The sequence below is a fragment of the Corella eumyota genome, chromosome 1, assembly GCF_963082875.1.
Source record: "Corella eumyota chromosome 1, kaCorEumy4.1, whole genome shotgun sequence".
Classification (NCBI taxonomy): Eukaryota; Metazoa; Chordata; class Ascidiacea; order Phlebobranchia; family Corellidae; genus Corella; species Corella eumyota.
This window is the reverse complement of record NC_137490.1, coordinates 8,247,920-8,262,293: the sequence shown is the minus strand read 5'-3', so window position 1 is coordinate 8,262,293 and position 14,374 is coordinate 8,247,920. Positions and strand designations below refer to the sequence as shown.

General features: G+C 31.1%; 3 protein-coding genes across 3 annotated transcripts in view; 1 reads left to right on the top strand and 2 right to left on the bottom strand.

Annotated features, from left to right (window-relative positions):
* The window catches only part of LOC145764256 (rho GTPase-activating protein 7-like), a 42,238-nt gene extending 38,474 nt beyond the window's left edge, over window positions 1-3,764 (top strand). Inside the window, exons 12-19 of the mRNA XM_082575874.1 lie at window positions 43-110; window positions 849-1,028; window positions 1,137-1,495; window positions 1,595-1,820; window positions 1,984-2,116; window positions 2,335-2,577; window positions 2,682-2,902; window positions 3,089-3,764. Coding sequence (XP_082432000.1) covers window positions 43-110; window positions 849-1,028; window positions 1,137-1,495; window positions 1,595-1,820; window positions 1,984-2,116; window positions 2,335-2,577; window positions 2,682-2,902; window positions 3,089-3,374 — 1,716 coding nt within the window. The 3' untranslated portion in view covers window positions 3,375-3,764. The remainder of the gene's footprint in view (window positions 1-42; window positions 111-848; window positions 1,029-1,136; window positions 1,496-1,594; window positions 1,821-1,983; window positions 2,117-2,334; window positions 2,578-2,681; window positions 2,903-3,088) is intronic.
* Window positions 3,765-4,962: 1,198 nt separating this feature from the next.
* On the bottom strand, window positions 4,963-7,382 carry LOC145763715 (lysoplasmalogenase TMEM86A-like). Its single transcript, XM_082575223.1, has 5 exons — window positions 7,275-7,382; window positions 6,956-7,099; window positions 6,547-6,706; window positions 6,032-6,371; window positions 4,963-5,169 (listed from the first exon to the last, which is right to left on the bottom strand). The coding sequence occupies exons 1-4, from the start codon at window positions 7,314-7,316 to the stop codon at window positions 6,256-6,258; spliced, it is 462 nt and encodes a 153-aa protein (XP_082431349.1). The 5' UTR covers window positions 7,317-7,382; the 3' UTR covers window positions 4,963-5,169; window positions 6,032-6,255.
* A 711-nt stretch (window positions 7,383-8,093) lies between these two features.
* Window positions 8,094-10,155, bottom strand: LOC145763667 (lysoplasmalogenase TMEM86A-like). Its single transcript, XM_082575170.1, has 6 exons — window positions 10,039-10,155; window positions 9,793-9,915; window positions 9,384-9,534; window positions 9,215-9,329; window positions 8,544-8,674; window positions 8,094-8,483 (listed from the first exon to the last, which is right to left on the bottom strand). Exons 1-6 carry the CDS (start codon window positions 10,039-10,041, stop codon window positions 8,296-8,298), a joined length of 711 nt encoding a protein of 236 aa, XP_082431296.1. The 5' UTR covers window positions 10,042-10,155; the 3' UTR covers window positions 8,094-8,295.
* Between the last annotated feature and the right edge of the window lie 4,219 nt (window positions 10,156-14,374).

The following is a 14,374-nucleotide window of genomic DNA, read 5'->3' as shown; positions in this document are numbered from 1 at the left end:
TAAAAGCTTTAGGGTCTAATCAGTATTTTTTTACGTATTTAGAATATTGCCCACGAAGATGAGGACGCGGAAAACGTGAATTTATCATACTACCATCAAAGACGACCATCGTAAGTGCAAATTGTTTATTATTTTTATTTCGAGAATAACCCACGGTTGCCCATAGAAAAATGGTTATGTAACTGTAAAAATATAAAGATCGACTTGCGATACTAGCCGCATTACATTATTGCACTTTCAAAGCCTTCAAACGTTTGTTTATGTTTTACTACGGAAAGATAAAAAGACAGCTTTATGTCTGCCAAACCACTTAAAATAGTTCCGCGTTTTGCGGCCTCCTCATTTCTGGCAGTACTCGAAAAAAACGTAGATTGGTGTACTGATCAGACCTTTAGTCATCACGTGTTATTTTCCTGTAAAAATTGTAAATTGCGAGTAAAATTGACATCGTTTACGTACATGACTTAACATATAATGTAGTCAAGAATTTTGTACTACATAGAAACAACATTGATTGGTACATGTAATACTATACTTACACGCTATTTAGTTAATGTCTTACTTGTTTTTATTCGAAATGTTATCCCCGCTAGGCTTCGACTTTGTACTATTTCAATGTTTGCTTTGATGTTTATTGATAAGGTCATATTATTTGATCGTTTTTTTTTATACTGTCAAAGGTCGGGATTGTTTCATACGATTGAGTTCACTAATTTCTAGGTCAGGCATTGTCATAAAAAAGTTAATTTAAATTTGAGTTTTAACGACTGTTTGTGTTCGGCATTAACCCGCGGTTATATACGCAGTATAAAAATACTTTGTATTAAATCCAATTCTTTATTTAACAGATCGAAATGTCGTTGGGTTTATAACCGACACGTCGAACTAGGTACTGACACGGATTCCTTACAACTGCATAGTTTGTCGGTCGGTCAACTCATGATTTTACGACGGCTTTCTTTGCTCAAGTTAACCGCCCTAATGGAAAGTTACGCGTCCAACCACAACAATAAAGGAACAATTAACTGGTAAATTCCTAGTTGAATAAAACATAAACTATACCCAATGAATTGAGTATTAAATCTGTCATTTTTTAACTTATTTTTATAATAAAAACTTCTATTTGAATTTTATAGGTCCGTACCTCGTTTTATTCGCCGAATTAAAGTGCCCGACTATAAAGATAAAGGTGTATTCGGAGTTCCACTGCTCCACAACGTTCAACGATTTGGACAACCTCTGCCTCAGTGTATTCAGCATGCTTTGCTTTATCTACGCCGTACAGCCTTGGACCAGGTCGGTCTATTCCGCAAACCCGGCGTGAAATCCCGAATTCAAAGACTAAGGAACATGTGCGAAAGTAACCCCGACCTGAAAACGTTTGAAGATTGCACCCCTTTTGACGTAGCCGATATGGTGAAACAATTTTTCCGCGATTTGCCCGATCCGCTTATGACTATGAAAATGTCGGAAACTTTTGTCGGCATCTTTCTATGTAAGTCTTTATAAAACTTCATTGTATTTCTAATAGTACAAAATAATAAGCATAAAACGTTGAATTGGATTTGTTATAATTCAATTATTTTTTGTTTAGATGTACCAACAGAACTTCGTTTACAAACCCTACAAGCGGCGACAATGTTGTTGCCCGACGAAGTCAGGGAAACTCTCAAAACCCTGCTCTGCTTTCTCAGTGACGTAGCTTTTTGCTCCAACGAAAACCAAATGAACGAAGCCAACCTGGCTACCTGTTTTGCCCCTTCGTTGTTTTATCAACAACTCAACAGCGCACGTACGATGACGTCAGCCTCGTCACCAAAGTAAGAGATTAACTAATACGTCATCAAATGATTGTATCTGTAAATAATTTCTTTGAAGTGGCTGCACCGGGAAACTTTCGAAAATAATTTTGTTTTTTTTAGATGTAATTTTGGAATTGCGGTTAAATGAGTTATCTAAATGCGTTTTTTTTATTTTTTAAAGGGTTCGTAAACATCAGGGAAATAAAATTAGCGGAATTGCCCTGGGTCGACCTGACATGAAAGAAATGAACGAAAACATGGCTGCAAATCAATGCCTGGCTTTCATGATTCAAGAAGTCAACAACCTATTTAAGGTAAATTTAATTTAATTTTTTGAGTACAAAAGCTTATTTAAAGTATTTTAATTAAATTCGGTAATTACTAGCATATAAAGATTGTTCATGTTAATACAAAGTGCTTGTTTAATATCCTATTTATTAAAGAAATTGTTTCAAATTTTATTTTTTAGACTTATCTTGAACAAAAAAAAAATATGAAGACTTGTCATTAAACAAATATTTTTTTTTCTTAGATTTCCGAAGACGCCATGACTCAATGTCGAATGTCGGTTATGCAACAGACTGAAGACGTTTTGGCCGCCGAAATCGGTTATTCATGCGACCCGGGAAAAGAAGTTGATTATTATAAGGATTTCCATCAATTTGTTGACCGTACTGTCGCCCAGACTATCCGAGAAGAGCAGAGGATAAGTCAAAACAAGGGGGGCTGGCAGACAGTGCCAAGTGCGCAAGGCAGCGAGCTTATGTTTAAAAAGGTAGGCCATTAGTCTAAACATCGAATATCTTGTATATTTAATTATAAAATTAAAAATATTAAAATTCATTTACAATTTTATTAATTTTTTTTCTTTAATTTTAGATGAACGATGGTAACCACCTTCGAATGTGGAGATGTCAGGTCGAGGTCTCGGGTTCAACTCCCGCTCAGATCATGGAGAGAATCCTCCAGGAACGTCATCTCTGGGACGACAATCTTGCCCAGTGGAAAGTCCTCCAAAAACCCGACGAAAGAACACAAGTTTTTCAAACTGTTATTGACGAAATGAGCCCGCACCCGACAAGGGACTACTGCGTATTAAGGTATGTATTAATATCATATAAATATTCAAAAATAGCATTTGGTTAAAACAACTTTCACTTATTCTTGCTTTTTAATTTTTAAATAAATCGAAAGTACTTTGTCCCGGAATTTTAATTAAAATTTTTTAACAAATAAATTTCATCACATTTTTGGTCTTATTTAACCATCTGCTTTCTTTTTAACAGATCTTGGCGAACTGACGTCAACGATAAAGGAACCTCCGCCATTATTGAAACCTCCACCGCTCAACAAACCCTATTGGGCGACGTTAGGGGCGTGGTTCTGACGTCACGTTACCTCATCGAACCTACAGACAACCCGAACAAGTGTCTTCTTACTCACGTGAGCAGAGTCGACACTAAAGGGCGCAATCCCGAGTGGTACAACAAGGCGTTTGGTCACATCAAAGTTCAACAACTTCTGCAGATCAAAGAGTCACTGAAAAGATCTAAACCCTCTCTGGAAGGTTGAACTTAAAATAGAGGATAAACGAAACATGTTCCACTGCAAAGGCCGGTTTAACCACAAGAGGTCGCCGAAGGGATGTGCGTGTCAAGTCGCTGTCAACAAATAAATGCTTTCCGATTATTTTGATTTAAAGATGTCATAGTTCACACTTACAACGTGCTATAATGTTTATTTATATTGTTTTTGCTTTCACCTCAATAACATTATTGTTGCCCACTGCCATTGTTCAGCATTTTAGCACTGTTAAATTTTAGTCACGTGACATTGTTGGGAGAAGGCACGTCAGAATAAGTTGCTTTTCCGACGTGATTTTTTGTTTTCTTTTTTCTCTTTTATTTTTTTCTTGATTTTTATTATTCTTGCTCTGTTATTGCTAATACAAAATTTAAATTATGAAAATAACAGTTGGTTTTTGTAAAGAAAGATAAGGACCTAATAATAAACTAAATTTTCTATTCATTTCGGTTCTTCAAGGTTTAAAGAAAAATAATAAAAGATCAAGCAGATGCTGTAAAGGTACAGAGATGTGAAAATCGTAAAAGTAACAAGAACAACAAAAATTGATAACCAGAATTTTAAAACATCATTAACCTATCATTAGATGAATAGTGAGGATAAAGTTGGGGTTAAAGTTACTTTTACGGTTTTTTAATAGGTAGGGTTTGAGTATATGTATATATATATATATTTTATCAAATAGTCGTTAAAGTAATTTAGATTTGGAAAAAAAACATAACAGTAATAAGACGGTGTATAAAAACCGTATTAATATTGAGTAAATTTAGAACCTGTAAAGTACATATAATCTGAAAAACTTTTATTATTAAATAAGGAGATTCAGTTTTATTTGTTGTAGCCTTCAGAATTTTGCGAGACATAATTAATGGAAAAAATAAAGTGAAAATATCCCCAAGCAAGAACAGTATTTTAACTAAAAGAATGCTTGCTGTTGTTCTTAAGTTAAATTTATTGCTTTAGTCTAATAGTTAGTAAAGTGAACAGATAGTTATGACTACGAAATTCATAAAAGTGGACATCTTTTAATGATTACAACAAGATTTAACAGGTAATTTTATACATATTAAGTAGTTTTTATTATTAATTTTTGGTAGTTTTTACTACTAAATATCTAAAGTTAAAAAATGGGCAGATGACATTGTGTGTTGTTTAATAGTATAACTTATATCTTCCTACTGTTTCGTAAGCCAGCTGTTATAAATTAACTTCCTAAAAAAATTGTTAAAGTTTACAATTGTTAAAGAAAAGTAGCGCGTGTTAATAATGTAATCTGTTGATACTGCCTCTAGAGTAATTGATAAATTTCTAAAATGCGCCGGCAGAATCTGTTAATAATATTACAGTCCATTTGTTTTCTTGTTTTTATTATTACTATGTTAATGGTGTTTATTTGTTATAACACGACAAGATGTGTAAATTGTAAAAAACAAAGTTTTAAAAACGGATAAAACATAAAAATGTTGAATTCTTAACTTAAAACACGTACACTATTTTGGCTTAAAAATGCATACTTCTAAATGAGGCAATATTAAAAATATAAATATTGCATTAAAAAATACAATCTATTGCGAGTAAAAAAAGCTGGCAAAATCACGTTTTTTAATACTTTGATCACGTGGTTTTACAGAGATTACAATAAAAAATTGACCGATGTAATATGTTGAGATAATCCAATAGCTTGAACCAGAAAAATCGTACACAAATGCAGCGATACCGATTGTCGCGTCTGATATTACAAATAGGCTTGCTCCAACCGCAGCAACCAAGGTTGACCAATCACCTAGTAGAGAGAGTAAAAATGCGTATTACCTTTTGTTTTTGCGTATATTAGGATACTGGGTCTAGTCGGCAAAACTAAATCAAGTTTTACTGTTTATAGATTGTTTTTATCTTTAAGAATGTTTATGTATAAAAAATGGCTGATCCTGTAATTTAACCGTGATTAACTTCGTAGCTTAGTCCATACGTTGTTTAGTTTATTGTTATTTTGGTACAATTAACCCTATGTAAAATAAATGTTGTCATGCGTGTCATGACGCCTTTTAGTTGGTCATATTACCGAAGCATACCCTGATTGTAAAGTTGCTATCTTATCGTGTTATGTTGCCCCAAGCTTAATTGGGCTTTCGAATGTTTTGGTAAGGCGCCTAAGTAAAGCAAGTTCTGATTTGGGTGCAATAAAAGTGCAAACATGTACCTTTAACTGTACTATTTTATTGTTTTTATGTTTTTTACTAATTTATTATTATTTTTATCGCTTTATTGAAGTAAGTTACAGCATCAACTGTACGTAATAATATAAATAACAGAGTTAGCTAATTTTATTTTTACGGTGAGCCGTTAAAGCGGAGTACCTAGGCCTTTACTAAATTAGGAAGATCGTCTCGTCTTAATAAACAGTTCAGAGTAAGGGTAATATACATAATTATATCGCCACCTAAACGACAGGCTAAATTGCAAAATGATTAAACTTTTTTTATAACACTTATAATATTTTTTCCGCTTTGGCTTTTTATGTTGTTGTTATTATTATTAAGTTAAGCGTTTTACTATGGTGATTAAATAAAGGAAGTACATTTGTCAAGTAAAAATATAAATCATGTTTAACTACATAGAATTGTAACTGTAACTGGATTTATTACCTTCCCAGCATTCGCGTTTATCCACTCTACTACACGCTCTCCACTCCATCACAGTAAGGATAGGAATGTACAACAGAGCACTTATACTTACAAGCAAAAACCGCTCAGGTGGGGCGCTAATCACAAAGCTTTTAAATACAAAACAAAAGTTAGTTGTCATGGTACTTTATTAAAAATTGCCTTTATTAGATAGTTGTTTATAAATGTTTTTTTCCTTTGACCCACTATGTGGTAATAAAAAAGGACGGAATCGCCATAGAAAGAAAAAGGCGAGGTCGAAATTTTTCAAAGCCGAAACCAACTATGTAGAATATATGGACCGCCGCAAAACATATCAAACCTAAAATAAACAAAAAATACTGGTTGATATATGTGAATTATTGATGTTGTATTGTGACTTTATCATAGAATAGCCCGCGTTAAGGAGACCTTTCAAAACCAAAAAATTTCTTCAAATATTGCAATTTTTATTAAAGTAAAAATACATTTTTAAGCTTGAACAAAATAGAACACACCTGGTATAAATAAGGTTTCGTGCCAAATAAGCAAAGCATCGCCAACTATTGATAATAGAAGTCCAATAAAAACGTAAAAGGCAACATGGTTTTGTTTTAACTTATCCAAATGATTGTATTGCACGCCCATAAACAGGATAAGATATAATATTGGTGCACACTAAATAGATCAATCAGGAATGACTTTTTTAAAAAAATTTGATACTAGGAAATCTCACACAAAAGGCAATAGCGGAAATTTGAAATTTAGAGTGTGTTATCCAAAGAAGGAAATATGTTTGTTGAGTTTGTGTAAAGTTTATTTTTTCACCACAACATTAATCTTTAAGTTAGGTATTACATATTATATACATTATTATCGTTTACCACATTTTAAATTTGATATGTTATTTCTAAACGCTTTACTCACTTTAAAGAGGGCTTTAATATATTTTGGTAGGTAAAATTGATGAACATCTTCCAAGTAAAGAACAGAAAAATAAAATGCAACTGTTGTAAAGAACACTGTGCTAGATTTTACAACTTGGCAGATTTGGGTGTCAACTTTGGGACACTTCAAAAAAAAAATATATGTTTTAAAATAATACTGCCATGCTTTCGATTAGTCTAAAATAATTTATAATAAAACATCATGTCGTCATGTTAATCAAAACTAAGATTAATTTGTTTTGTTATTTTGGTGGAAATGCTTTAATTTTGAACTTATCAATTTTATATAATTTACTTACCCCTGGCCTTAGTTTTTCAGAACGGGAGTCTAATCTTTTCATATTTTGTGCTGCCCTTAATTAGATAAAGATATTAAACATTAAGACATCTAGACTTTTGCCTGCTTTGCTAATTAGGTTCTGAAAAAGCTTACATTATAACATAAACATTGAAATTAGTAAGTAAATCGTGCTATGAATATATTAAAGTTTAGCCACATATTAATAATTGTATAGTAATAAACTTTTCTTATAAATCTGTCTAAATTGTTTTATTTTAACTAAATAGATCTTTATTACAATTAGTTTTTTAATTTATACAATTGTAAATTATCTGCAATTTTCTCTAAACCCTTTTTGTAAAGCGTGGTCAAGAACCTACTCTAAATTACAAACTTAAGGCCTACGCAATCTGATAAATATTTAATACCATAGGCTATACCTCGTCCGGTAATATTAACAAAAAGATGGATTGCTTAATTATAACGCACAAACAGCAAACAATATGTTTCCTGTGTTGATTAAAGTACAGCGCTCAGATATGAGATTTGTATTTTTCATGAAAACGTTTGTTGCGTGTGCGCTCTCCAGACATACGCATGACATATTTTATTAAGGTTTTCTTTAATATTGGACAAGTTAAAACAAAAAAGACAACTAATAAATATTTAATATGCTTCTCCGTTTAAACAACCATACTATTGCCTCTGTTTATACAGGCTTATGTAAAAACTATATGTGTTTTGAGTATTTTTTTTGTATGTATCTTTATCCTCGATGTGCGAAGGTCGAATGCGCGACCTAAACATAGAATAACATCAGCTACTCTGATCCAGTCTCAAGTTGCTTTAAGCATTTTGGAATATTATATAATATTATTGCCCAAAATTTAAGCCGCTGATTAAGCGCCGGCTCAGCAGAAGTTTATACCGTTTACAGTACCTTCCTCAAGGGCTCTACAGCACAAGGGCAGTGGAAAATGAACTCACGACCTCATGTAGCGTGGCAAGTTATCTTACCACTACACTACGGTACCGGTCTGTTATACAGTTTTCTTTAAGTTTGGAGTAATAATTGAAATAGTGATACAGAATTGGGCAACGTAATAAGTTAAAGTTATACAGTAATCAATTCCAGTAAATACAAAGCGATATCTTTCCGTTGCCAATAGGAGGTCAGACACAACAAAGAACACACCGCCCATTGCCAAAATCAAGTTTTCATAATTCCCTTAATAAAAAAAATTCATTAAATTTTAAAAACAAAATATAAAAAAAAATTAACACAAACCTTGTTTAATTTCTTTAAATTTCAGGCGACTTAATGATCGCCAAAACATTAATCCAATTGCTGGACTATAAGTTAATATGCACAGAGTAAATTCAAACCGTGCTTCATCAGGTACTTCATTATAGCTTAAACTAAAATGTTTAAGTTCAGAATTATTTTTAAGCATTTGTTTTAAATTGCATAAAGGCATTGCATTTAAAATAGAATTTAGGAACTGATATGGATATAGTTTCCGAAATCGTTTTATTTTTTTTTGCAAAGCGAATTTGAACGCCTGTAAACATAAAACATTTTTTCTTATTTAATCCCCAACTCTCAATGCTTAGAGTTTTTTTTTATTTAGGATTTGCGTTTTTACCTAAAACTATTTAAACAAATAAACATTTATCGAAATAAAACAAAATTTCGAAAAAAAAAACAATTTGCCAAAGTTTAGATCACTATTTTTGTTAGAAGTTGAAGGGCATTTTTTAAGACATCAGAGAGTTTAATAGAAAGTAACTTATTGTCGGTAAAATGGAATTTCCAGGAATATGTTTTTTTCAAATGTCTGTTCGGTAAAGGTGTTTCTGGTGACATGACAGTAATCCGTTTTATTATACTTGTAAAAATTTTTAACTTTTTTTAAAATTAATTTTTTATAACAAAACAAGAAGTAACTGTACACCTACAATGTATCAACGGAAGCGGTGATGAATATGCAGATAACCAGTTGAATGCGTCCGAAAGATTTAAATCCAAACGCAGTAGAATATATAAAATGGGTTATGAAAAAACAAACCATTCCTAAAAAAATTCAAATTTTATTTTTAGTTCACCAAAATATTTAACTAATTTTACCTGGTATAAACATTGTTTTATCCATTGCGATAAACGCGTCTCCCACTACCGAAAATAAAAGTCCAAAGAATAGAATATTTTTTTCCCGAAATTGTCCAAATTTGTCCAATTGCGCCCACGTTAACAGTATTAGATAGAAAATTGGAAGGCACTAAAATATAGTGTAAAATGTTAATAGATTTTTGCTAAGTAATATTGAGTTATAATTTGCTTTATTTTTAAATTAATGTATTGCTTTAAGATGTTTAATTAAAAAAATTTGGCAATATGTTGATTTTAGCATTCTGTATAAAGCCTTTGTCACTTCAAAAACAGGACTGTGAAAATAAAAAGATGCAAAAATAGTAAAGTAACATAATTTATCCAAATCCCTTAAACTTTATAATAGTTAAGTTATGGTGTAGGTTACCTTAGCAAATAATTTGAGATAAAAATTAATTTCGCCAAAATGTTTTTCCAAACACAGCAAAGTTAAATAGAAAATAACTGTAAAGAAATAACCATGTCTTAATTTAGCCGACGTCCATAAATCCTAAAAACAATTAATATATATTAACTAGTTTGTATAGAAAGTTAAAAATTGGAATTAATAAATTTAATTATTTGTTGATTTTAGTACCAAAATTTATATTGATTTGATTATACATTCACTTACCATTTTTTTACTTAATTTTCGTGTTTATCAAAAATGTTAAATCTTGTCTAAAAAAACTAATCTACACGAAGGGTAATTTTTTTTTAGTTTCTATTATGGCTGGCCTGTATACAATATTGTATGCAATGCTTAAATATTTATTAGGTTTGTATAACAATGCTTAAATAATAATTATGTGACGTAATAGTTAATTATCCTGTTTACATGAACATTTTTTGTTATCGGGAACAAACCGGTATTCACAACGTCATTGCAATTGTCGCGCATGCCTTAGTTTCGGTTCTGTTCACATGTCATAAATAAACCGAATCGGACTTAATCTACCTGACGAAAATATATATTTGACGGATCAACGGATCGAACAGATTAATGGATCAAGTTTTATTAACTGAATCGAATATATATTAAATAGATATTACATAATTCAAATGCATATTTGACGGATATTTAATTAAACAAAACGTTTTCATGAATTAAACCCTTACCCTAACCCTCACCTATTCAGATTATCCATTAACACATCCGACCCTTTCGATCCTTCTATCCATCTAATAGTCAATCAATCCATACGATCCGAAAATATATTCTCGTCAAGTGGATTAAGTTGTAATCAAATAAACCGGAACTACAGAAGTAGTTAAAACGGGGATATTTTTAATTTGGCGCAAACTATCGTCAACAAAGAAGTCAGCTTTTAATTTACAACATTTAATTTGGGTTTTATCAAGCTTTTCAAGAATAAATAAGAGATGGAGAGTTATAGTATAGGATAAAATTTAGTTTATTTGTTATGGCTCAGTATGTAGTCAGCTGCAATATGTTGTTTGTTCAATGCCAAAAGCGATGTAAACGTCCGCGAATGAAGTTTAGGCAGCAGCAACAAATGCTTACTCGAAAAAAACTTTGTAAGGCCCTGGGCACTGCCTAGGTATATGTTTACACAGTAGGTTAATTAACATTTTAAATGTATTATTTAACAAGTCACCATATAACCATATATGTTGTGTTCTACAATCCAGCTATTTTTGTTAGAACTTACGATTTTTGGGAAAACGTGATTCTACAGTTTACCAATAGTCAGTGGGTCAAAAAATTTAGAATATCAAGTAAAGATTTTTATGTATTATCTAAGTTAATACGAGAAGCCATGGAGCCAGGCTAGTTAAATGAATTTTCCATAACAGGTTTTTCCATAAACAGTAATTTTTTTTAAATTTAATGTTTATAGGTGATTATACATTGAGAAAACCGATCTAGACAAAAAAGCGTATTGCAATTGCATGTTTTAAATTAGCATATGCAGCAGAATATCGAACTGTCGGCCACTTAATGGTATTAATAAATTATCAGTATAAAACTTTGGGTATATGTTGAAACCTTTGAAAGTAAGTCTTTATCTAGGTCTGTCGGTTTTAATTTTTCAAAACTAGTGCAATTTAGGTTGTTGCATAAAACTGGTATAAATCAGACAGTTGTTCAAAACTAGTAAAAACCAGGTAGTTGTTTGAAACTAGTAAAAATTAAGTAATTGTTTAAAACTAATATAAACCAGAAATTTGTTTAAAACTGTAGATAGTTATAAAACAATTGTATTTTCTTAATTTTGTATGACTTTAAAGAAAAAATTTCTTTTATTACCATGAGTTTTATTAGCATGCCTTCAGGAAAAACGGTATTTTTTTTGTTTTTTTTGTATATATCTTTATCCTCGATGTGGGAAAGTCGAATGCGCGACTTAAACATAGAGTAACATCAGTTACTCCGACCCAGTCTCGAGTTGCCTGTGCAGTTTGGGATATTATAAATTATAATTGCCCGATTATTACACTGCTGATTAAGTGTTGGCTCAGCAGGAATCCATACTGTTTATAGCGCCTTACTTAAGGGCGCTACAGCATGAGATCAGTGGGGATTGAACCCACGACTTCATGTGTGGTGTAGCAAGTGTTCTTACCACTACACCACGCTACCGGTTCGTATTAATTGCTCGTCATCATGTGCCACATGTAATAAGACTATATTTGTTTTAACACATTTTATTTTAATAACAGATTGTGGAAATATATTATATTACAGAGATTGTGATTTATAATTATATGTTACCCAAACAATAAAAACAAACAAACTTACTGGATCTTTTTTTTTATTGGCTGCAGGACGTGCATTTTTTAACTGTACTATTTTGTTGTTTTAACGTTTTTACCTAAAGTATTGCATAACTAGTTTTTATTGTTTTGTTAACGTAAGTTACATCACTTACCGTATGTTTTATTGTAAATAACAGAGTTAGCTAATTTGATTTTTATGGTATGCTGTAAATGCGGAATACCTTTTACTAAACTTGGGAGATGGCCTTGCTTAATTAGCAGTCTAGGGTAGGAGTATTCTATTAAAACTTTTATATTCTATTAGAACTTTTTAATATTTAATATTCTATTAGAACTTTTATTATTATATCTCCAGCTAAACGTTAGGCTAAATTACGAGATGATCAAACTTTTTTGTAACACCTGATATATTTTTTTTGCATTCTTTAAATTAGTTTTTACGTTGTTGTTATTATTAGGCAAAGCGTTTTACTACTGTGATTAAATAAAGGAAGTACATATGTCAAACAAAAACATAAAGCATGTAAACGAAAAATACCACGACATCAATCCTTAATTTAGATATAACATATCATATAATATTGCCGTTTAACACAGTTTAAATTTGGAATGTTAATTTCTTTTAAAGAATGCTTGACTAACCTTAAATAGTATATTTTGCTAGGTAAAAGGAGACGCTCATTTTAAGGAAATGAAAAATAAAGAACCGGATCCTTTATTTTCCGTCCCTTTATTTTCCATTTTCTTATTTCCAGGCGACTCAATTAAAAAACAGCGCCCAGATTTGATATTGAGGTTTTATGTATTGTGGACAAGTTAAAACAAAAAATACAACTAATAGGTATTTAATGGCTTCTCCGTTTAAACAACCAACAATATAGCATCTGTTTAAAATCGGCTGAAGCAAAATCTATATGCGTTTTGATTCTGTTATACAGTCTTCTTTAAATTTGGAGTAATAATCGAAATAGTGATACAAAATTGGGCAACGTAATAAGTTAAAATTATACAGTAATCAATTCCAGTAAATACAAAACGATATCTTTCCGTTGCCAACAGGACGTCAGAAACAACAAAAAACATACCGCCTATTGCCAAAGTCAAGTTTTTATAATTCCCTGAATAAAAAAAATAATTATTGAATATTTAAAACAGAATATTAAAAAAATTATCACAAACCTTGTTTAATTTCTTTAAATTTTAGGCGACTTAATGATCGCCAAAACATTAACCCAATTGCTGGACTATAAGTTAATATGCACAGAGTAAATTCAAACCGTACTTCATCAGATACTCCATTATAGCATAGGCTAAAATAAACATGTGTTTATAACAATTTTTAAACATTTGTCACAAGGTCATTGCATTTAAAATATAGTTTAGAGAAAATTTTCTTATTTTTAAACTGGTCTAGTTATATTTTTTTAAATCTGGTTTAATCGAGCTCCTGATATCAATTTACGGTATGTTTTATTTGGTGTTTGTTATCACCTAAAACTAGTTAAACAAATAGCCCCCCCCCCCCCCCTCCTATAAAAAAAAACTATTTGAAAATTTAAGAGCATTTTCCAGAAGGGTTAATAAAAAATGTCTAATGGTTAGTAAAATGGAATTTCCTCGCATATGGTTTGGTCGAATGTTTATTCTATAAAAGTGTTTTTGATGAGATGGCGGTAGTTCTTTTTTGTTTTACTAGTAAATTTTTTTACTAGCTTCAAAAATAATTTTTTATAAAAACACAAATAAAGGTTACACCTACAATATGTCCACGGAAACGGTGATGAATGTGCAAATAAACAATTGAATGTGTCCGAACGGTTTAAATCCAAACGCAGAAGAATATATAAAGTGGGTTATCAAAAAACAAATCACACCTAAAAAAAATTCGAATTGCATTTTTAGTTCACCAAAATATTTAACTAATTTTACCTGGTATAAACATTGTTTTATCTATTGCGATAAAAGCGTCTCCCGCCACTGAAAATAAAAGTCCAAAAAATAGAATATTTTTTTCCCGAAATTGTCCAAGTTTTTCAAGTTGGGTCCACGTTATTAGTATAAGATACAAAATCGGAAGGCACTAGAATAAAGTGCAAAAGTTTAAAATGTTATTAGGATTTTTGTTAGGTAATATTTGGTTATAATTTGCTGTTTTTTTAAATTAATATATTGGTTTAAGCTGTTTTAAAAATAAGACTGCACAATTCAAAAAATGTTGAAACCGTAAA

Excerpts from the sequence above, each read along its gene's own strand:
- LOC145763715 (XM_082575223.1), bottom strand. The coding sequence starts at position 7,316 with ATGAAAAGATTAGACTCCCGTTCTGAAAAACTAAGGCCAGGG. Across the intron at positions 7,100-7,274 it reads CTGAAAAACTAAGGCCAGGG|TGTCCCAAAGTTGACACCCA; the intron begins GTAAGTAAATTA and ends TTTTTTTTGAAG. Across the intron at positions 6,707-6,955 it reads ATATTAAAGCCCTCTTTAAA|TGTGCACCAATATTATATCT; the intron begins GTGAGTAAAGCG and ends TGATCTATTTAG.
- LOC145763667 (XM_082575170.1), bottom strand. Across the intron at positions 9,330-9,383 it reads TAAAACAATGTTTATACCAG|GAATGGTTTGTTTTTTCATA; the intron begins GTAAAATTAGTT and ends GAATTTTTTTAG. Across the intron at positions 8,675-9,214 it reads ACCGCTTCCGTTGATACATT|TTTAAGCTATAATGAAGTAC; the intron begins GTAGGTGTACAG and ends TAAACATTTTAG.